This window comes from Passer domesticus, chromosome 1, assembly GCF_036417665.1.
Source record: "Passer domesticus isolate bPasDom1 chromosome 1, bPasDom1.hap1, whole genome shotgun sequence".
Classification (NCBI taxonomy): domain Eukaryota; kingdom Metazoa; phylum Chordata; class Aves; order Passeriformes; family Passeridae; genus Passer; species Passer domesticus.
This window is the reverse complement of record NC_087474.1, coordinates 12,572,875-12,597,126: the sequence shown is the minus strand read 5'-3', so window position 1 is coordinate 12,597,126 and position 24,252 is coordinate 12,572,875. Positions and strand designations below refer to the sequence as shown.

Here is a 24,252-nt window from a genome sequence, read left to right as displayed (position 1 = left end):
GAAGCACACTAAAACTTCTTGGATCAATAAGGCAGAGGAAAGGGCAAGTGCACTGCTGAAGGTCCCAACCAACGATGGTCATACTGCCCAAAAAACTAGTTGATTAAAAGAACTTTGCAGCAACAAGAAAGTACAGGGGGAAGGGGGAGAAAGGGAGGAGGGGAGGAAAGAGGGAAAGAAAAAATTAAGAAAAAAAAAAAAAAAAAGGAAGGGAAGGGAAGAAGCTCAAAGCCCAACAAGTTGCCCATGGAGGGAAAGCCAAGTCTGCAACTGCCTGCACACGCACAGCCAGGGATTTCAACATGGGGCTGCGGGAGGCCGGCGCGGGCGGCTGTCGGGCTCCGCCGCGGGCCGGCCCGGCGCCCCCCGCACCCCGGGGCACCGCGGACGGTCCCGCAGGCGCGCAGCCTCCCCCGGAGCGCGGCGGGCGCGGAGGAGCCGCGGGCGGCCGCGCTGCTGCGGGCCCCTCGGAGCCTCGCCCGGCGCGGGGGGCGGCCCGCGGGGCGCCGCCGGACGCCCCTGCGGCGGGGTCCCCTCGCACCGCCCTCACCGCCGGGCCTGGAGGGCCGGGAAGCCTGGAGCTGGATTTCCAGCCCTCCGCGGCGACTCCCGCCCGGCCCGCGGCGCCTCGGCCCCGCCACCCGCCCCGGGGCAGAGCCGGCACCGCCGGCCCCCGCGCCGCTCTGCCGGCCGGGTTCGGGCGGCTCCCGCACCGACACCCCCGGGGGCCGCCGGGCACCGGCGAACAAAGGGCCGAGGCCCGCCAGGCGCCCGCGGGGAGCCGCGGAGGGGCCGCGCTGGCCGCTGCGGAGGGGCCGAGCCCCCCCGGCCCCAGCTCCCCGCGGTGGCGCCGGGCACAGGCTCCCCGCGGGCTCCGCCGCCGCCGCCGGCCGCCCCCGGCCCCGCTCCGGCCGCTCCCCCCGGCGGGGCAGCCCGGACTTTCCCCCTCGCTTCCCTCCCCACTCCGGGAAGCGCCATATTGATCGCGGGCGCCGCTCCCCGCGCCCCTCACCTTGGCGATCGCCTTCTTGTACCGGGTCACCGCTTGCTGGATCAAGCTGAAAACTTTCATGTTCCCGTCCCCGCAGGGCACGACCACCCGCGTCCTCCCGAAGCACACCGTGACTTTCATCCTGTGCGGCCGGGGGGCTCCCGCGTCCCTCCGGCCCCGCGCAGCCTTCCTCCTCCTCCTCCTCTTCCCCTCCGCCCTCCGCCACGGCCGCCCCCCGGCGGGGCGCGGCGCTCAGCCCCCGGCCGCCGCCGGGCTGCCGCTGCGGGCGCCCTGCCTCCGCCCCGGCTGCGCGGCCGGCCCGGCGAGGCGCGGGGAAGGGAGGGCAGCGCAGCGCGGGGGCCGGTGCTGCCTTCCCGAGGGCCGGGGGCCGCTCACATGCCGCGGCGCTGCCCGCGGCCACCTGCTCGGCTCCTGCCCCGGCGCGCAGCGGCGGCGGGCGGGGCGGCGGCGCTGGCTCCCGCTCCGGAGGCGTGGGGCGGTGCGGCGGGGCGGGGGCAGCCGGCCGGCTCCGCGGGACGCCGGCAGCGCGGACGGGGCGGGGGAGCCGGCGGGCCCCGCGCACGGACGGAGCGAGTGCCCCGACCGAGCCCGAGGGGGTGCGGCTGCCCCCGCCTCGCTCTGCCCCGCCGGGTGCCGGGGATGCGCGGCCGGGGTCGCACCGGCACAAGGAGCCCCGCGAAATCCTGGTCCCTCGGCCCCGGCTGGTGCACTCTGGAACGGGCACCGCTGCTGCCGCCCTGCCTCAGGCACGCGGGGAAAGCGAAGCACGGTACGGCAGAGAGGGTGCGCAGGACACCGCGGCCGTCTGCCCTCCCTCCCGGGGGCACAGCCGCCGCTCACGGCCGAAATCATGCGGCCTTATGGTCTTTCGGGCGTCTGCTAATGCAACAGGACCTACGCTGTGTGCAAAACCTCCTGCACCATCAGTAACACCGGCACCAATGGAACCGCTGAGCAATCTCCTCCGCAAAGCCGTCAGAAGTCATAGGGGGTTATAGATATCGCTCACTTTTTTCCACGGATTTCATTCAGGACAATGGAATTGCACAGTTCATTGGTCATTCAGTGTGGCCTGACTATATATATATTTTGTGTAGAAATAGTAAAACAACTTAACTAGAGTGAAAGCAGAGTTTGGAGGACAGGAAAGCAGTGAAAAAACTTTTTCCTTTTTTCTTTTTTTTTTTTCCCCCTGAACTTATACACAGCATTAGAGATGTGAAATTCAAGTAAGCTTTGCAGCACATAATGTCAACATCCTTCTACAACACCGGACAACTCAGCACGTGTCCTCTGGTGCTCCCTGCCCGGCAGCTGTCCCAGCTGGCAGTCTGCTCTTGTTCCCTTAGCAATAGTATTAGTAAATTTAAGAACTTCAAACCTGGTACAAATGGCAAAGCTGTCTGCGGTTTAGTAGCTACAGAGGTAAGGAGCAGAATTAATGATGTTTTTAAAACATCAAAGGTAGAGTTATTGCCCTGTTAAGTCAAGGGTGAGAATGGCATCCCTAACCCTTTGCACTCCAGTTAGGAGTTTCCAGTTTAGAAAATGGAGGAGTCAGTTTATAATCATTTGGTTCTATGCATATTGTCCAATTTCATTAAAATCCATAGAATCTTTTATATTAATTTCCGTTTTGGAAAACTTTGGAACACTCACAAGATCAAAGTATCCATTTCCTGACCTGCAGATAATTTTTTGCTTAGATGCCAGTTTTATTACTGTTACCCACCTGAGTTATCTGGACTAATATATCTGAATTTAATGTGAGAAATAGTCTGTCTTTTAAAGCAGGAAACAAGCACACCTGCCATGTTATATCGTGTCATATCCCCAGTGTTCACTTGTGTGGAATAAAGACAGCAGGTAGGAGTTCAGAAAGGCAGAAATAAAATAAAACTGGTGTAAACAGTTTACAGCTCATGACTGAGACAGTAACTGAGTACACTCTGCAGTTTTATGGCCATAGCTCATCGAGTTTATTATTGAGAAAAGATGAAAATGTCCTCTAACCTGCTGCTTTTGTACTTTCTAGGTGATCATAAGAGCTGCTGGGAAAGGATGAAAGAGCTATAAATCCTTGCTTTAATATACATCACCCAAGAAACTTGCAGAAAGGACTGTGAAAATGTGAAGTCAATAGAGCCTCTTCCCAGGTTGTTTTTAACAAGAATTTTACAATGTCAGAGACTTTGTAATGTTACACATTATCCTTCAGTTGTCATTTGCATTTATCTGCTAAAACATAATGTTGCATATTAGAAGCTTTACCACACTGCTCCAAAACTTGATATTTATAAAGCTTAATAATGTTGCTGGTCAAAACAGTAACTATTTCAATGTTCAGACACAGCTACAGGTTTTTCATGTTTTTCTGTGATTTAATTCCTGCTCCTACTGTCTTTAACAAGTCTCTTGGCAGTTTTCCCAGCTGTTCTAGCACTCTTCTGGAAAAAAACTCCAACAGTTTAGAAAGAAATATTGATAGTTTTTTCCATTAAATGTGTGAAACAAGAAAATTTGGTAATGAAGTACAAGAAAACAAGTCTATCCTGGGAACTGATTAAGGCTAAAACTTAAAGACTTGCACATGAATAATGATAGACCTAACAGGAATGAGAACCTCCAAGATTTGAGTTTCTTCCCCACTAGATACACACACAAGTTATACATACATAATCCTGAAAACATTTTTAATAAAATTTACCACATATGGTGTTTGTTTTGTTCTTCCTTAAAAGCAAGAATGAACTCTAATAAACAAATGTAACAAGGCTGTGCGATTGTATGAGGTCTAATTATGTAAGATAAATGAAGTATAAAACATTATTATAAGAGATTATGAGAAAAGGATTATACTAATCAGGAGAAGAATTGGCAAGAGTTGCTGATTTACAAAAATTACAACTACTATCCACAGTGCAGTGTGGGTGGCACAGAGACAGTTCTGGATGTTGAACTTTCCTGAGTTAGCATAGCACAGAACCTGTCAATTCATTTATTAATGGTACATTGCTGGAGGATTTCCATGAAGACATCATCTGTCTCTCAGGAAGAAGTAGCTGGTGGAGCATGGGATGGAGGGAATCAGAGCTTGCAGCTACTAATGATCACTAGTCAAGTTTTGTTCAAAACAGCCAAGCAGTTGAAAACCCCTGCATAGACATTGCAGACATGCAAGGAGTGAGAATCTTGAAATTAAATGCAGATTATCAAAAGCCTTTTTTATGTGAATGTTAAAATACTCAGACAGCGGAATGATGCTGATTTCCAGAGTTATCTCACAGTTTATCCCGCTTTTATACAGAGAATTTTTATGGAATAATTCTGGATGTGTTCAGGTTTAGTAGTCTTTTCATGGCATATAGATATTCCCTGGTTTCACAAGAAAACACCAACTCCAAGTACAGTATGTTTTAAGCTCACTGTCTTTTAAATGTAGATATTTCCTTAAGCCAATTAAAGTTCATTCAGTACTGTAGAAGGACCAGTGTCCAACTGAACAGCAAGAATGTTCCTTGAAGAATTACAGTTGTTTTTTTTTTAAAGTGCCATTTGTGAAAATGTCCTAGGGATATACCAAAGAGTACTAGGTTTTAAAAATTTAAGATAGCTACCTGCTGTAACACTTCTGCTGAGTTATTAGGTAAAGCCTTAACTTCTTTTCCAAAATTCTGAATTTAAAGTTCTGAATCATGTACCTTGTACTCTGAGGTAGAAATTTAATCAAAGTAAACATGTCTGTGACTGAGATCTTTCCATGGATAACCTTTCAGCTATAGGAACGGGTTGATTTCTCAGCTGTTATATTTTGTTACTTTTTTCCTGCCATACTGGTGGTTCTTCCACAAAGGAGTCAGGAATTTTCTTTTATGAATTAGAAAGTCATTAAAGCTTATTAAATAATTGTGGCTAGCCTTTATCTGAAAAAAAGAAAAAAAAATAGACGGAATAAAATTTATTTTCTACAACTTCTCAAAAGGGTCTGGGACTTCAGGACTGAAAAGCCCTCAAATGAGTAAAAGGTAGTCACAGAATCACACATGTATTAATGTTAGACTTAGGGGATGCAGACACACAAATTTGGAAGACAAAAACTTTCTTTGTGGTATAACAGAAGAAGGAAATTGTAGCAAAGAACAATGTATGATTTTCAAGAAATCCACAAGACTGTTACCCTTTCCAGGGGCTCCAACCTGTGTTTCAGGTAGTGGGAAGGTGTTTAGGGCTAAAGAATGTGTATAGGTAAATTCACAACTCTCTTTTTCTGCATCTGTACTGGTCTTATGCTACTTTTAAAAGAATTATGTTCAAGAATTTTGAATAGTTTTCTTGATAATGTTCTGGTGGTTTTCAGCCATCATGGAACTGTTTGATTGGAATTGCTTTCTCTAACTTATATCAACCATTGGCTTATTGAGCTGAGATGTGGGAAGGCTTGAACTAAAATATATTGAGTTACTTCTTGGTGTGGGCCCTTAAAGGCAATCAGGTAAGGAAGCAGAATCATTAGAGGTCTAAAAAGTGAAAAACATGAGATATATGAAAAGAGTGAAGTTACTGGAGGTGTCCAGAGCACACAAGGAGGCTTTGCCAGGAGATTACCAAAATAGCCTTTGTGTGTGCTAAAGCTGTGGAATGTCATAAGGAAAACATTCACACCAATTGCTTTAGCCTGCTCTCATACCACACACTGTATTTACAGCTATGGGCTGAACAGAATTATATTCACATACAGGTAAGGTTCTGAGTGTCCCTGTACTGCAAAGCACATATCCAAGTCACACATTGGAGCTGGCCAGCTCCTTTTATTTGCCCTTAGGGCTATGGGGCATTTGTGAGCCTGTGCCTGCCATGAGGGACACCCACCAGGCCCTGAGCTGGGAGGAGAATGATCTGTCACCTTCCTTTGTGGCATTCACACTCCCTGAAAAATGCCTTCGCCCAGGAGTTTTCTCCTGGGAAGCTGAGAAGCCTCAGAGAAAAAGGAAAACAATTATAATCTCATTTGCTTCTCCTGTGTTTTGCTCCTTTAAATTGTGTTCAGAGATTGTTTACCAACAGGTGATTATTTCACTGGATTCTGGTGTGAGCTGTTTTGACTCATTGGCCAATCAGTGCCAAGCTGTGTTGGGCCTCTAGCGAGAGTCAAGAGTATTCATTATTATCCTTTAGCATTCTGTGTATCTTTATTCTTTAGTATCGTATAGTTTAGCATCCTTGAATATAATATAGTGTCATAAAATAATAAATTAACCTTCTGAGAGCATGTAGTCAGATTCATCATTCCTTCCTTCGTCGAGGCACCCCCACAAATACAATATTCTCTCATGCCACAGAGCTGTTCTGCAGCCACTGAGGCTGGTGGCAGGACCCAGCCACCCTAGGGTTTGCTTTGGGGATAAGAGGCTAGTTATACCCAAAGTCCATCATCAGTTATAGTTTCAGCAATCTTTACAGAGCAAAGGAAAAGGGAGAACAGGAACACTGAATGTCAGCACCTGAGACCAGAAAATCCCTGCATAATTTCACAGGACAAAGAAGAAGCACTGATACAGATTTGGAATTTTATCCCTGACCAATTTCAAAGGGCAGCTCCAGGCATTCAGTCATCAAAGCTTCCCAACACCTAAAAAAATTAAAAACTAAAGACAATATTTTCCACCATGGAAAATACTAGATAATATAAATAGAGGAGTCATTGCTGCCTAGCCCTACAATATTTAACACAAAGATATCATCAGTAAAATTAAATTTGTAGCAAATTTTCAATTACCAGCAACAATTAAAACTTGTAAAAATAAAGCTGTTAAAAATAGCAGAATTTAAGAGATTTAAAAGCAGCATCAGAAATCTAGGTAAACCTGTTTCACATACAGAAGACTGAACTAAGGGTACTTAGAAAATATATTATTTTGAGATTCTAGAATGCCCATTTCAGTTTTGTCTTAAAGCTTTTAGAAGCTGGGTACTTCCTCAAAAATGTCAGAAGTTACTTCACTTTCAAGCCTCATCTATAAAAGCTGCTTGGAGACATTTTGTTTCTGATGAGAATTTATTGGATGTTTTCCTTCTCCATTTTTTCATTTTGCCTGTCCAGAAGTTTGCTCTTTGCATTTCTTCCAGCATTTTAGTTATTGATCAAGTTCTTGGCACAGATTTCCAAGCTCTGAAACACAGAACACAGAATTCCAGTGACTAAAAAAGGCCTGTGGAGTCTTTTTACTGACTTCTGTGGGCTTTGGATCAAGCCCTCGGGCCTTATCTACTCTACCTAAATAACAAATAAACAATATCAACACAGAGCTACAGTACTGGGCTCATTTGTCAAGTACTTGCCAGAGGTGGAACAAATTCAGATACTGCCAGAGGAACCCATTTGCTGAAGAGAAGCTATGCCAAGTTATTTGCCACTATCAGGTTTTATCTATTGATGAGCATTCCTGAAAAAATACCTTCCTGTGACATGAAGAGGAACACCCACGGGATATGTTAGTCAAAAGGCCTATCAAAACATGATAGAACATATATCCTGCCACACAAATTATTCATGTGGTTTATAAACATATTAAGGATATATTTCTCAGCTGGTGTTCCTGTTTAGGAATCGCTGTTTAATTTCACACCCTGTTCTCATCCTCGTTGGACTGAAAGTGAATGGGAGAGTGTCATGGCTTTCAAAAACATGTTATCTAGATGTTTGCAGGAAAACATAAAGCTTGAAGGGAAATATATCCCTTGCTCAGCTTCTCCTTGTATTGATGGTGATAGGGAGGACTGCATGGGCTAAGGATATTACAGCAGAGACTTTCCAATTTGCACAGGAATTTAGAAGGATAAGAATACAGACGTGCACTTGGGACACATTCATCTGTTACACATGGAGTTAAATACACTCCTGGTGCAAACACATGCTATCACTCCTGCATAAATATTTGCTCCTGAGCAAAGTCCTGTGGCACCTGCAGAAAGCCTTTTCTAGGGCACAGGCCAGCAGTTAAGTGTCAAAGCATGAAGAACCAGCAGGGAACGTGTTACACATTTCCTTGCAGGGAGTGTGACCAGGATATGCACGATCACCTTCACTGCTGCAGCACAGCTACTCACTGAAAACTTCCAAAAAATTTCCAAATGCATGCTATGACCACAATCAAGTACTTGAAAGAGGAATGGGGCAAAAGCAGACAGTTGAAATTTGAACACTGCTTTTAAGACAGTTCTTGGCTTAGAGGAGACAACATAAGAAAAATGTAATCAGAAAGAGGTGACACATGATCTCTTTCATTTTGTTTTCTCTTATTTTCCTTTCATTAGCCTCAATATCTTCTTTCTTCCCCTCCTCTTTCTCTATTTTATTCTTTTCCATATTCAGTCCCACTTCTCTTTCCATCTCACATCCTTTTATTGCCTTCCCTTCTTGTTAGTCTTGCTTAAAAGTATTTGCCGCTGCTGAAATCAGTAAAAAGGAAGACTCACATGAAATAGAAGAATCCCCAAGAGCTAAAATACATGACAGATTGTGACATGCCACCAGTAATGTATTTAATTCAAGACTGAAAAGACTATGACAGTAAATGGGTAGGTTTCCCAAAATTCAGTACCATGTTATACAGCATAAGGATATTTTGATTCCTCACAGAAGAAGCCAAACAGCTTAAATTGATCTGCAAAGATTCAAAATCTGTAATCAAAGCCAAGCTGTCTTCTCCAATGCAAAGTCAACTAACTAGCCCTGACAGAGGTAGGATATCAGGCCCATCAAGGTGCAACAGGTGAGTAGAGCTGAAAGCAATGACAACAAAATCTCTTGATAAGAGCATCTTTTGGGTTTTAATCTGTTGTTGACTATGATAACACATGGACTAGAGCACGCTGCAGGAGCGTGTCTGTGGAGAGCAGCAGTAGAGCAGCTTGAGAGCCACTGCTCAGTGCCAAAAAGAAGTCTTCACTCAGGTCTGATCTTGTTTCACTGGGCAAAGAGGCCCTTCAGCAACTGACATTCCAGGGCTCAAGGAAACACTTAGGAGTGTCTTTAAAAACCAAGATTTCCCACACGTTATAATTATAGAATGGTCTTCAGGACCACACCTGAGCACAGCTCCTGCTAAAGTCAGCAGGGGCTGTGTGTTCAGATTTGAGAGAAGAATTTAAAGCAGATTAATTCATGCATCCAAACCAAAACAGATAGATAGATGGACAAGATTAGCTCTACCAATCTTCCTGCAGCCAGAATTAGCAACTCAGGAGCCTTCTAATTTGCCAGAAGTTCACACTGTGGCGCCACACTAATCCAGCTGACACTGCACCTCCATTTATCATGTCATCTGTTCTAGGATTTCAGTTTCTTCTAGGTTTAACAACTGTTCCTTCATATGGAATAAATGTGCATGATATATACCTCAGTAAGTTATCTAAAGTTGATATTCTCTTTTGGAAAAAAATATTAAAAATAAATTACTAAGAACTTAAATTATGTCTCAGTTTGATGAGTTGAAATACAGAGAGTCACTAGTACAGGATACAGCTTCATACAAAAAGATAGTGGAAATCAAACACTGATTCTGGTATGCAAGTGCCTTATACCCAAAGAAGATATAATTGCTCTCAAGGACTCAAAAATTGTCTTTCCCACACCATGGAAATTACAACTTCACCTGTTTCCAGCACAAATCCAAAATATAGTTCCATACCAGCTACTATGAAGAAAATTAGCTCTATCCCAGCCAAAACCAGCACACAGGGAAACCAGCAAAGAGTTGAATTACATATAGGCTCTTGCAAGGGTTCAATCATTTCAATCTGCTGGGGTGAAACAATTTTTTATCAGGAAAACAAGTTCTTGTTAAGCTGTTAAACTGGTAACATGGTAGGTGATTTGTTAGACAGAGGGTTTTGCAAATGTGTTTTCTTTCTTGCAAGATGTATCAATACACTGCTAAAGTTTTTAAACTTTTTCCTGCAGACTCCAATACTTACCCAGCTCACAGCTTGAAATAAGAATGCAACGAATGCTGTTTTCTCTATACTTTTTCCACCTGCAGTAGATTTCAACATCTAAAGCTACTGAGCAGGGATGTGGAGGGAGCCCATGTCTTTCAGCTCTTGCTGTCACAAAGTGCAGCTGCCATGGACACGGGTGCCTTAAAGTTGGAGAGGAACAGTTTGTCCTGCCTGGGGATTTCTCCCCCTCACTCCTGCAGATCACTGACCTCACAGCCAGATGACACACTCTGAATCACAGCAGTGTCACTCACAGTGTCCCAAACCACCTGAAACAGTAAAATCCCGGCGACTCAACTGGAGCAGCTCAGGAGCTGCTTTTTGTGCTTCTGGCTTGTCCTTGTCCATGGCAGGACACAGAGCAGTCACTGGTTACAGCTTTGGGCTGCCTGCTCCATGAGGGTGTCCCTTCTGGGAGGGTATCTGCTTTTGTCTTCCAAGACGAATGGCTCTGATATTTCACCCTGCCTCTTTCAGCGCTGTGGGGAGCCACTAGAGACAGACCCCCTGTCCAGGGCAGAGCCCTGCACAGCCTTTGGATTGCGTGGTTCAGACAAAGGAGAAGGTGGTAGCAATGCTTGAGGGTCATCTGTGCAAGACCATTGATCGAAATTTTCTGAAACACTAAATATCCACCAGTTGCCATCTGTAGATCTCAATCTGGTTTAGATCTAGAAGGGAATTTTTAGCATATTTAGTGTGTACTTGACTTCCACTTTCACCTGTTCTCTTAGGTCTGCTTTAATTTTTTCTCAACTGCATACAATGTATGTAAATATTTATTTTTTTCATATTAGCAATGTTGAATAAATGCCTTATGTTTTTTTACAAGTGTATTAATTCTGGAAATTAACTGTCTCTGCTTATTTTCATATACATGGATCTCTACCTGTGCTTAAAGCACGTAGGTTGTATAAAAAATTGAAAAAATAAATGCATTATACAAATTTACCTTATAATTTTATGGTTTTTAGCTCAGTCACATAAGCACTGAAATTCACTGTAAAATGGCTGATTTGAATGCCATGTACATGGGCAAATTGGTAAAGGTAAGGTAATCAGTGTGACTGATCATACATTACAGGACTTAGGTCAGTACTTAAACTCCTAATATTTGCATAGGATTACATCTCTGCCACAGGGCCCACTGGTTAAATAACAGCCTCATCAGAGAGCTGTGTGCAGGGAGTGATTTTTTCCTGAGAAAATTTTAGTTTGATCTCATCTTCAAGCAGATCCTTCTATTCATGTCCCTGTTCAAGATTGGGGTTTTTTTCAGACAAAAAACATCTACTTGGTGTAGATCTCTTCCTTCTTCCATACTGCCTGGCACCCTCTTTTGCATATAGCAATTACCTGAACTTGTTCTTCTCTTGTGATGGCTGTGAATTTGGATTCATCATGAAAATATTTTATATATCTTGCCCACCTTTGCAGGACAGTTTTGTATTCACAGCATCTTCTTGCAGTTTTAATTACTATGCAGCAAATATACTCTCTTGTCTCTTGTAATGTCTCAAGCTTTTTGGATATGAGAACTTCTAACTTTTCCTAGTTGCATAGCTCACTGTTTCATCAGATGATAGCTTCACCTATTCCCTTTGACATTTTTTCAGCTTTTTTGTATTGCTTATGCAATATTGATATTCCTTTTTCTATTTTTGTTTTCTCTTTATGTATACTGATCCATGATATATTCAATAATTCACAGCTGCTTACTAAAAAAACCTTTTCATCCCTAATGCAAGCAAAAACACATGTTCAGCTGAGGGATGTGAGAGCTGTGTATATAAAGCCCTTGCAGGATCTTCTCTTTGCTAACATTGCAGCTCTGGTCTCCCATCACTACCATGATTTCTCTTTCTGCTCATCTTTTTAAATGCAGCCTTCTGATCCTTTGGCACTTTTTCCCACTCTAAATATTTCTTGCAACTAATCACCAGAGCTGAGAAATAGCCATCCCTGCAGCAAGCCACAGTCCTCTGTGGCAACAAATTTCTTCAGCTACTAAAGAAAAGGTAAAGCTCCCCCTTAATCATGGTGCCCACAGAAGGGGCACAACAACCCTAAAACCAAATATCTGGACACATGAACTGAGTGAGGCCTTTCCCTGGGGCTGCACAAGTGGAAGCAGGAAGGATCCAACCCTTCTCTGCAAACAGAGAAGGAAAAACTCGGCTGTAGTTGCTGGCATCGTTAGGAGACTCTTCTCACTGGCACTTGTGGAACTAATTGTGAAGCCCTGTTTTGGTGCGTGGGAGGCTGGAGATAATTTTAGTGATGGTGAAAAGTGCCAGACTTATCAGACATGGGAGATGTTGCTCTAGATTTCGTTTGTGTAGTGCTTTATGTCTACTCTAACTCAGTGGAACAAAACATTACTGGTTTGACTGGAGGGGGGCTGATTTAATAGTTGTTAGCACACTTGTTTTGCAGCACTAATGAGTAGGCAAAGTTTTCTCTTCACAGAAACAGTACTATTTAAGCAGAAGGATCAAGAGCAGTATTTTTCTGGCATCTACCTATTCTGCTGTGTAGTCAGCACTTCCATGCACAAAAAATTATTCAATATATCTTTGGTACCACAGCTAAGGCAATTCATAAGCTTTCTTATACATCAATGAAGCCATTAACTTCATATTGGAGGGCAAAAACTCAGCTCTGAATAGTCTTCTGTTGTACTTTCTTGAACACAAATACACTTTTTTAGTATTTACAAACTCTGGAAAGTCTTGGGGGAAAGTGCATATTTTGTTACCTTACTAACCTGACACAGGATAGTTATCTGAAATATAACTTATTTCTTGGCTTTCCCCACAGTGTCTTGATAATTGTAGTGAAAACTTTAAACAAATAGATGAAATGCAGTATAATTTTGTGTCATTGAACTCTGGGGATTTTATTGAAGGGCAGAAGAAGAATATATTGGTTTTGTACTGGAGCTTCCACTGGTCAAAGAACACCATCCAGCCACTGGAACTGACAGTCAAAGCTTTTCTGATGTGAAATATAATGCATATCACTGCTACCAGGTTCATCAGCCACAGCAGAGAGTGTTGGTGGTCATTTTCAGTAAAGATGTCCTCATGACAGTCTTCATTCAGTCCAGGACCCTTCACTTATAAGAGAGCACATTTCCAGCTGATCTTTAGCATCCACAGTGGAGTGGAATGGATCCATTGTGAGTCTGATTGCCTTTGCACTGCAGGAAATCTGGCTCACTGTCATGAGGCTCAGGCTCATATTCATATTTGAATACCTGCTCTGAGGATTACACTGCCTCCCCAGGAGTAACTCACACTTCCAGGTAGTCCTGCCCTCCCTGGGGGCAGATGTTCCTCCGGACTCCTGAGCTTTGTTCCACGAGCTGCCTAATCCAGTTTATGCTTCCAGCTTCCAGCAGTGCAGATATCCTCAGCAGTCATTTTACAGAAGCATTTCACCTGATGGTGAAAGACAGCTGGTAAGGCACCACTGTCCTGGAGAAAACAGACAAACACCTCCCTGCCCAAAACCCCAATCTATTATCTCAAGCATCTGCTTTTTCTCTTGCAACCCAGTGAAAAATAATAATCTTTAAGGCTCATAGGACCAGTTTTCTTCTTCCTCTTGACATTTTTCTCTCTGGCCAAAATCTTCTCTTGCCAAAAGAAACTTGGACACTAGGCACTGTCTGCTCTACCTGCCTGCTCTCCTTCTCCCTAGAAATGCAATGATTTCCCATCTGACCATGTTAATATCTGTAATCAAGTGGGCTGAATAGGAAGAGGAGCTGAAACTTTGCTTTATGACACACAGCTTCCATTCCATGTATCACTACCCAAAATAGAGACACATGTAAAAGGACTAATTTTTTTTTTTTATTGTTTTGCAATGTTGGATGAAGAGGAATTGGAAGTTCAAGGAGCTGAGAGAGTAAGCAATAAAAGCATATAAGAATGAGAAAAAGCCTCACGAATAGGCTTGAGTGAGCCTGAAATAGGATTTAGATCTGAAAACTGTTGCTGCTTAAGATCTACCCTATAGTAGTGGAAAACAAGGCTTTGATTATAAATAAACAGGACTGTGCCACAGACACACCTTATTTCATCACCAGTTTCTCATCAGACTGTGAAATAACCCACAGCACTGAACTTGACTGTTCACGTCAACCAGAACAGTTCAGCATGTTTAAAAGATAGATAACTGCAAATAGTGAAGATCCTTAGCAGTAACCTGAATTCAGACAGTTTTAGTAACTACTTCACTCAACCTGTTTTTGGATCCAAGCAGAGCTGGCAGAAGAGAAAAATACCTCAGCTCTGGAAGCCAAGGGCAAAAAAACAATGTGGGGAACAAAATGAAAGTTACCTCGTGAATGGCAAGTTTTGGCTTGCTTCTAACTGCAGTAATAAGGCAGCAAAGTGATTCACTCTGGCAAAGTTTTCCTGCTGGAGGAGCTTGAAATAAATAATATGACCGCCCACCACAACCTGCTGCCTGTGAGTGAGCTCAGGGAGGGGGCCAAGGGCAGCCCAAGAGTATTGGGGTGATGTGGGAAAAGTAGAAATGGAAAGCTTATCTTCAGCAGGATAGAGATATAAATGTTGGCCTGCTGGGGAGGAGAGAACAGAGGTAGTAGCAATAGCATTGCATTCTTGTAAAAATAAAATTTGGTTCTGTGAAAGAAAAACCCGTTCTGCTCTTTCACAGAGGTCAGGAGATGAATGTTCCTGTGTGCCACATGGCACTGCACCTTGGAGGAATTGCCAGGTCACCATATGAAGTCTTTGCCTTGTCAGCTGCTGAAGGAAGGTATATCGTGTGTATATATATATATATATATTTTAGAGGTGGGTAGGAAGGGTGGCATGACCTACCTATGGCAGGCTAGTCACAGAGTGAAAAAGAAACCAAAATAAAGCTGATATTGATTTTCTGCCTGAGAGTGGTTAATATTTATCTAGATGTTCAAACTGGATCAGGCTGCAGCTTATAAAAACTTGGCCAATCACAGCAAGATTTTCCAACAAACCTGTTAACATTTTTCAAGTACAGACACGCTGATACAACTTAAAAGAAAGGTACAGAATTGCAAGTCTCATTACTGTCACTTAAATAAAACCTCCAAGACAATTAATTACGGGTGTATACTTCTAACTTTGACAAAATGTATGCAATAGGTAATAAATTTTATTTTCTTAACCTATATTTAGGTGGGCACAGAAAAGGGTTTTTTTTATTATTCCTTCCAAATCACTTATCACCAAAACCGTACTTTGGCCCCAGGCATTTTCCTCATTTCATTCTATTCTGTAATTCAGTGACCACAAAATTACATGAGGTTAACTACAGAAAGATTAATTTTAGGTTGTAACCATTTCATCTTGCTTGGGCGTTTCTCTCTGCGGGCCATCTGTGCTTGATAGCCACAGTCCATTTGCCTTTCTTCAGGGAACTTCTGTTCAGTGGCTTCAGTCTCTTTCAGTGTGTAGACCCCAAACAACTATCAATGGTGTTTTGATGCTTCCATTAAAATTTAGAGGCTATTGATTGTAAGTGAGGAGTTTTTTACCTGCTGCTTCTTAATGGTAGCACCTCAGAGGTCCATGGACCACAAACCTAAAGCTACTGAGAGCCTCTGTGACTTGCACAGAGTTACTCCACCTGTTCTGCAAAGGAGCCTGACTTTAACCTTATTGATGAACAACACTAAAGTTGTGGGCAATGTATGAACTGCATGGAATGTAAAATGCACCAGCCATTTGACATATGAGTTCAAAAATGGTACACAGGCTCTTGTATAAAAGAGGTAAGATGAAATGCCAAGGTCAATAGTCGTATCCAAAATTCATGTTTCTAGTTCCTTCCTTCCTGTACATCTATAGGAAGAACTATATTTGGGCCTAAGAGTTCATTGAGAACTATTTTACAGCCTGGGTGTGTAAAACTTCACTGCAGTGTGGTAGGACATGCTCATGGAATAGAGTCCTCCTCCTCCTCCTCCTGCAGCCTGCCTAACCCTCCGGCCCTGAACAAGGGTTTTCCCCAAGGGTTGGTTGAGCCCCAGGAAGAGAGAACTAAGAATGAGCTAATGGATAATTGAATGAGCACAGCCTCATTAACAAAAAAAAAAAAAAAAAAAAAAAAGAGCTTGAAAAACTCGTGCTTTGAAAGGTCCTGGTCACTGGCATGGAAGTTTTTCTCCTCTGATCATGTTCCTCTGATTTATTTTTATAAGTTTAGGCAGCTCTCTGCTGGTACAGCTGCTGCCGGAGTCCTGCCAGAGGAGCCATAATTTTTTAATAGCCTCCACCAATGAGCTGTCCTGTTAACAAAACAGAAGAGAAAACATAGTTGTAGAGCAGGCAGATGTAACCTCAGGCTAAGGAGGCAGCCACTCGTAGCAACTTCTCTAACGTGGCCCCAGAGGAAACCTGGAACTGGTGCACCCAGGAGCAGGTGGGATGTGACCCTCCCTCCTGAAACCAACAGGTTTCTGTCCACCTACTTAGACATGTAAAGCCAAGCTTCAGCTGTGCACTGAGGCAGGCAAACAAACCCAGGAGATTCCACGTGTCCCACTCACTTCTGAAGAGGGGCCTGACAGTAACACATTGACAAGCCAGGCCGTCAGCTATTCAAGATGATCAAGAGCAGTGACATTTCCACATTTTCAGAGCCCTCAACAAACATAGCTAATTAAGTCTTGCATCATCTCCACAGTTAAACACAAGTACGTATTCATCTCCCCTTTTGACAGAGGAGGAAGCTGAAGTCTGGGGGGTATTTAGGGCCGTGGAGTGAGTCACTTGCAGAACCAGAGATATTTTAAGAGCTGTAAGCTCCGTGATTACTGCCTTTTCATTTAAATTATTAGACTCAAAAATGCCTCCTTCTCCATGTGAATTATAAGGAAGATATTCTCCCATTACCAGTAAGAACTGGATGACCTCTTCCTCAGTGTGACACCAGTCCTGGAAGTATTGTGACTTATTTGCAGTACACAAAATATTTCTCATTGCATGTACTATTCAGGTAGGACAAACAAGAAGAGGGGTCTCCTAGGCATGGCTGGCATACAAGACAGGGAGGGTTCATGAAGAGCCCTACTTTCCTGCCAGCCCCTTCTCTGGCTGCCTCTTCCCTGCACACAGTAGTGTCTGTGGCTCAAGATGAGCAGCTGCACTGGGCACATTTCAAAGTCTATAGAAATAATTCCTGCCACGTAAGTGTTACAAGAAGGCACAACAGGTGGATGAAAGAGAGAACTGTAGAAGTTATCAGTGAAATCAGCCTCTCTCAGGCCTTTTATTCAACTTTAAAAAAAACCAAGCCCATTTCCAAATGTAACATGGACACACAATTTCATTCAAATTTACTAAGTGTATGTCATAATTAGGATTCGGAGTAATCTAATGAACATATAATTATTTACGGACAAAGCAGTAGGTGTGTGCATGGGCGTCTGAAGGCAATGACTTCTCAAAGCAAGTGTTGCCTAAACTAACCTGCCCCAACTTGTAACCACGCTTTTTCCAAAGCAGAGCAGTGGGCCAGCTTGCTGGGCGTAGCAAACGGGAGACTGCAAGTCAGAGATTGGAAAGGTGACATGAGGATCACTTTTCTATCACTCTAATCTTGAAATAATTTTCTGAATCTCCTTTTTCCTTTGGCTCTGGGAATGTCTCAGTGTTATGAACCCAGAAGGTGCTCAGGAGCAGCATCCTGGGAAGGCATCTCCCTGAGCAGTTCTGAGTATCTGCTCCATCTCCCTGACTCTGTCAGGAGCAGCAGGTAACAAAGAATCAACAGTACTCAAGACATTCTTCCCAAAGAAGAGCATTTCCAGGAGCAAATAAATCAACTTTGTGGAGAAATACAACAGCTATATAGTATTAGATTACATGGTTTAATATAAGTTGAATGAGAAATTTCAGAGAAATTTTGCCCTCCTTTATTTCCTGGGGAAATAAAAAGCACACAGGAAATACTGAAAAACTGGTCAGCATGCTTGCTAGCAAGCCATAACTTAAGTTGACATTTTTACTTTAATGAAGTACTATAAACTTTTGGAACTACTAAATATTCCAGATAAACGCACGTGCTGACAGTAACATTTCTGTTTTTAGAACACCTATCTAAGCTGGGCATCTTTCTCATCAGCTGAATTTCATCAATGGCTGTGATCTGGTGTATCACTAGTTCTAAGCTCACCAATTCAAAAATATCTCTGGGCGCTATTCTGCTCCCAGAAGCACCATATCTATATCTGTACTGCCATTAGAATCCTTGTCTACCAGGTTAATACCAGGAGCACAAGCAGAGTGTGGCCCATGCTACAAGAACACATACTACATGATTCTATAAATACCACCTAGATTCAAATACAATAAATGGTAAAATAATATTTCTCAGTCAAAATACACACACCTTTGACTACCAAGTTATATTCATGAATGTGTTGCACACATCCTTTCTGTTAACATTTAAATAGCAGTTTTATGCTGGATTCTTATCCTCCAGTCCCCACATTTTGCTCCCTCCTCCTTTGTTAACTCATAAGCACTTTGGAAACACACCACTGCCACAAGCCAGACTAAGCCAACACACGTGTAAGGACATAAAACCTGCCACACTGTGTCAAGAACCATGATCCATCTAGCTCACTGCTGTAACCTCAGAACTAGGAGCAGATGTTTTTTGGGAAGACTACACAAGACAGAGTATTTCTAGTGTGAATCTCCACATGGCATTTCTTCACAACTTCCAGCACTGCACTAAATATTTATATGACTGATGTAATATTACATATTTCCATGTTTCCAGATCCCCCAGTGCTAGAGGATAAAAAGAAACTTCTAGTGCAGACTTAAAACCTCCAGGCTAATCAGAGTTAGCCCATCTAGTGTAATTCTCATCACCAAACTCTGCACTGTCACACTCATTTTCTTTAGTCCATTAAAACCATTTGATTAAGAGACTGGATAAGTGTCCACAGAACACTGGGAAAACCATAGCAAAGAGGGCATAGTCACAGCCACTGCATTATTTATACATACAAACCTCCCAGCACACAGACGTCTCTTTCCGAGTATCAGCCCAGTGACCTTCTGCTCAAGGGCCCCAGAGGTGAAATCCTTGGCTGTTTTTTTATTCAGCCCTTAGTTAAAGTTTGTGTTTCTGTCTCAGGGCACTGAAGTTTAGCCTGTGGCCATAACGCTGTCTTGCATTCAAGAAAATACTGTTGACCCCATGGAAGAAAAAAAAGGAATTGGGCCAGTGCATAACCATGTATTTGTTTGTATTGGCACATTTTTTTGGAACGTGCTGGCTTACTGCAGCACATCACAAACCCCAGTAATTAAAAGAGCTACAGCGAAGGGGAATTGCAAATCACATTTTCCAAGCCCCCTGGTTTCTCTGTGGGAGCAATGCTTTCAGCTCCACCCAGCAGCAAAGTGCAAGCATATGACACAGTGTCAACCTCGCTGCCACCAGATGCTGGGACAAAAGCTTGGTGCTCCCAGAACAGCTCAGCTCCCTCAGGGCAAGGGGGACACCCCACACCTTCCTATTCCATAAAAACAGATACTGAAATTATCTCCTAAAGAAATGAAAGCATGAAATGAAGTAGCTCCTGTCTTCTGAGCTGACTGACTAAAATTTTCTAACATTTCTCATTACTTTATAAAACCTCTCATAGACCCCAGTTGAACATCAGTGATTTGTTGTACACAAAAGTTTTGCAAGTTTTAAAATCAGACTGAAACAAATACTCTTCTGAAACTGATGGCAAGTCCTACCTTTCTGTGGGATTTATCTCTAAAAGAGGATGTCATGTGCACACTTTTCTTGGTACAGATGGTCTAGTGGTTTCTTTTCCCAGCTGGGTTTTCTTTCTTACTGTTTCTCATGTATCACCATTCTCTCTACTGCCTGTCTTCCATTTCAGCAAATGGGCTTTCTTAAAAAGGTTTTCTTCTTTGTAGGTTTTGTTACCAGGAAAAGATTTCCATCATTATGCTAATATCCCATCTCACCTTGAGATCTTCTAAAAGACAGTTTTCCCCCTCTGTCTCATACAGCAGGAACTAATGCCACACTTTTTGCTGTAAATCATACTCTGATGAATTTAAAGAAACACAAAAATATTCCCTCATCTCTAGATTTTCTGGTCTCCAACTTTTTATGATTAGTTTTCTTACTTTTCCTGTAAAGTTGCATGTCTTGCCTTGTTTTGCTGTGCAGCCCTACACTCCTAAGGCAGACCAGGACACATCAATTTCCCAGCCACACAGCAAGGAGCTTCTGCTGGCACACAAACACATGGCAAGGGCCTTAGGGGTGATGAATAACAACCTTGGACTGTTTTTCCACCAAAACCTCCTTTGAATTGGACAGGATTGTGTCTTTATAATATTCTCACGTAGTCAGGACCAGCAGCAACAGTGGACACTGGGAGGAATCCAGAGTGCTCTAACAAGTCCCCTTGGGTGTCCACGCTGGCAGCCCAAGTCCAGGCCAGTGCCCAGGAGCTGCTCCCCAGCCCCACTCTGCCCAGGGCTGACTGGGAACACTGGGAACAGAGAAAATGAAGGGACCCAGCACAGGAACGTTGGGAATACACAGGTTCCATGTACTCTCAGCTGCATCTGTCCTGCCAAGCACAGAGCATCTGATGATCATCGACCAAAGAATTTCTCAGGAACTTCTTAAAACAAATTACAGCTTTGTGTTAATACTGTGAAGCTTGAAAAAAAACCTGCCAGAATCAGAGTATGGACATTACAGCTGTCTTCTTTCAGAATAAAATCAAGAAATATTAGTAAGTTCCTTTTAGGAACAAATTAGCCAAAATGAGAAAAACTACTACATCAGGCAGGTGTTGCAGTTTGGAAATTTAGCAGTCTAGGTGGTGGTGATGAACACTGTAGAAAGGAGATGAAGTTTATGGCTTTGTAGGAATGTTCTGAGAAAAGCAAAAAAGGCAGCAAAAAGGCCAAAATGAAACAAGATCGAAGCTCTTTACTTAAAACATTAAAAAGGCAACAAAAGTCGATATTGACCAGAGGGACTGGGAGGACAAATACTGAGAGATATTGAGGCTGTGAAAAGGAACCACCTCCTATTGTTTTATCCCTACTGTCTTCCAGATAACAGAATTTTAGATATTATTTCCATAAACATAAAATTGTATCACAAATTTGTGTAGCGTGTTTTACTTTCCAATAAGTAAATATAGACTATATATAGCATATATAAAAACATATGTAAATACATATACATAAATATATATAAAAATAGAAATATAAAAAGTAAACAAAAAGTAATAAAACTAAGGACCTGGGTATTGGCTAAGCACTTCATGGGCTGCTGAAGAAATTAAGCTGATCTCCTCCTCATCCACTGGAAATAAACCCCAAATTCAATGTAGCAGTAAAAAAAAAACACCAATCAATACAATCTGAAATAAAATTCTTGATTGGTTCATGTAATTTCAGGTTTGCAGCCAGACTGTGAGCACAGCAACATTAGTGTACATCTGGAGAACCCCATTAGAACTGACAGATTCCTCAGTTTCACAACTCTAATGCCCTGGTGGTTATTGTTTGTTGGATTTGGGGTGGGTTTTGCCCATAAAGCAGAAGCAGAGATAAATGAATCCCCTAGGCCTTTTTTTTGGGGTAAAAGCTACTCTTCAAAGAACTTGCATTATTCTCAGAATGCTGCACTGTCCTTTTCCCACGCCCAGCTCCTGCAGAAGCCTGACCCTGCCCATCCTTGGCTGCTGGTGAAACCCTCTCCCCATCCACCCCCTCTATACACCACCACCAGATGACATAATTACATATATCATGTACAAAACAAACAGTGACACAGACAAACATTTCTGCTTCTAAGATTTCATGCTTTCACTTAGCTCAATTGAGCAATAATTTGTAGCCTTATGGTTTAATCTTTTGTTTCCATTACCTTGAACTCATTTCAACTCCAAACCAGTGTCTATATTTCCTTCTCTAACATCTCTTTTCTGATGAAGAAGCATTAAGTCATTTCACAGTGTCTTGCCCATTGAGTGTATATGCTAGATTAGGTATAACTGGTAGCTACAGAGTGATAAATTTGTAAACAGCAAGTCCAGGAACTTCACAAGTAGGAAATTTATTTTGTCCTTCCCAATTAATGAATCTGTTTGACAAGTCCTAAAATACATAATTACAAATTATATGGTTTATATGCACTGCTTTAGGTTTTTGCTCAGAGTTACTTCACCAACATTTGCAGATTGGGATGGAAGTGCTCTCTGAGGCAGCATGAATTACCCACTGGAAGAATCACAGGAGTCTGCTCTCAGGCAATCCCTTGTGATTTGGTATGGGAATCAAATCAATCACAGATACAGTAAGCACAAATTTTGTCTGTTGGTTTGGGGCTTTGGATTTTTGGTTGGTTTTTTTTTTACCTCACAGTTTTGCACTGAGCTGCCCAGCTCTTGGCAAATGTTTGCTCTGAAAAACTTCCTCTGAAGGACTGGCCTTCAAATGTGGCTGGCAGCTCATTATGGTTTACAAAAAAAGCCTGAATAGATGTATCCAGAACCCACTTTTAAAAAATAAAATAATTCAATGCCTAGTAATTATTGTGCTGCATAATCACTTCTATGCTGTGTCCTCACTAAAAGGAACTTGTGCTTTCCTGCCAAGCCACCACTGCTGTTGTAAAACACTAATGCAGAGCCAACGTGACCCATCCCAGGTGCCCCAGCTACACGAGGCATCTCTTGTGGCTTCCACCCCAAGTCTGATATCTCACTATGAAGACACACCTGGTCTGAAAGACACAGCTGAAGGAAGGACAGAGGTTGAGCTGGTGCTGCTGCCAAGTGAACTCCGTGTCACCCTTTCACGGCAGGACACTCAGTGCTGATCCTCATGTATCTCAGATATAATCCTTTTAATTAATCTCAGAGGACAATTCATTATTTAGTTAAACATACAAAACCTACAGTAATTTGACATGAAGATAATTTTCTATATGGACACAAATATCTTCCTAAATATTTCTTTCTACAGGAAACAGCACAGTCACCTATGGAGTCTTTGAAACAAAACTTCTGCGTGAAATTTGCTTTCCACTGCTACTTCCCTTGCCAATGAATTTTACAGGGACCTCAGCAAGAACCAGCTGCTCCCTTCAGCTATGTCACAAATATACTCTCCAGGGGTGAATAAGCACCGTCGTCATCCTGCATTCCAGAAACAGACCCCATGGAATGACCCTGGTGAGCCCAGCAACAGCAGGAAAACTGCTTGCAATGCCTCACCAGGCTGAGCTCTGCTGCTTTGACAGGCCAGCTGCTGCTTGGAGGGCAGCACAAGAACCCCCTCTGAGTTTAAAAATACAAGAAAAAACTTGTAATTGCCTGTGCAGGCTTTGGTGAGATGCTAAAGCAAACTGCTGGTTAGTTTGTTACATGGTCCTCATGTCTTGATGAAGCAAGAGTTGCTTTGTTTTGCCATTAAAAAAAAAAACACACAAAAAAAAAAAGAAAAAAAGGTGGATGTAGATCTATCAAAAGAGCTTTCTGCCCTAGCAGCTGTGATCCCAGGAACCTGTGGAGCCAGGAAGCTGCACCACCTGTCCATGTGAGACAGGTGCTGCTGCTGCCTCCTCTGTGCCCTGCCTGCTGCTCCAGCCTTCACTTCACAGAGAATTCAAGCACAGGCAGGGGAAGTGGAGCATGACAGTTCACTGAGACAGATAAGCAGATCAATTATTTAGTGATTCTCTCCTGAAAGGCTTCACCCAGCCCAAAATACCATGCTGCATTGGCAGGAAGTCTGCCTCAGTCTCTGTAAGGTTTGACTGTGTGAGCACTACGTGCCCACGTCTTTAGTAACTAACAAGTCACAGAGAAGAAAATCTCAACAATGTGGCAAAATATGGAAATACAGATTTTAAATACATATATTAAAATACAAACTAGGGACACTGCCAAAAACACTAGACAACAATTAAAAAACTTAATAAATATTTTTAATCATTAATAGTAATAACACCTTATGCTACTATTAATGGGACTACTAACTATAATTGTTATTAATGCTAATATATTGTAACTGCAGTACTAAACAACAACTTTTAATCTTGAGATACTTACAGGATATGTCTAAATTCTTTAGGTTTTGCATTTTGTTTTACTTAGCAATTAAAACTGACTCACTTTTGAATTTGATTCAGTCTTATCAAGCCAGTTT

At 42.9% G+C, this 24,252-nt stretch overlaps 1 protein-coding gene and 2 long non-coding RNA genes across 17 annotated transcripts in view; 1 reads left to right on the top strand and 2 right to left on the bottom strand.

The window, feature by feature from the left end:
- Positions 1-1,441, bottom strand: part of PARD3 (par-3 family cell polarity regulator) — a 441,795-nt gene extending 440,354 nt beyond the window's left edge. For 11 of the 15 annotated variants that reach the window (XM_064395692.1, XM_064396060.1, XM_064395762.1 and 8 more), the window contains exon 1: positions 1,013-1,441. In XM_064395692.1, the coding sequence (XP_064251762.1) occupies positions 1,013-1,132 (120 nt within the window). In that variant the 5' untranslated portion in view covers positions 1,133-1,441. The remainder of the gene's footprint in view (positions 1-1,012) is intronic. The other 4 variants (XM_064396141.1, XM_064396222.1, XM_064396534.1 and 1 more) reach the window with 1 other exon arrangement.
- Positions 1,442-1,836: 395 nt separating this feature from the next.
- On the top strand, positions 1,837-3,788 carry LOC135287081 (uncharacterized). Its single transcript, XR_010350970.1, has 2 exons — positions 1,837-2,437; positions 3,048-3,788. It is a non-coding gene; the product is annotated as an uncharacterized LOC135287081 (long non-coding RNA).
- A 3,272-nt stretch (positions 3,789-7,060) lies between these two features.
- Positions 7,061-23,256, bottom strand: LOC135284206 (uncharacterized). The gene is made up of 3 exons (XR_010349678.1): positions 22,821-23,256; positions 13,312-13,455; positions 7,061-7,181 (listed from the first exon to the last, which is right to left on the bottom strand). It is a non-coding gene; the product is annotated as an uncharacterized LOC135284206 (long non-coding RNA).
- Positions 23,257-24,252: the final 996 nt, after the last annotated feature.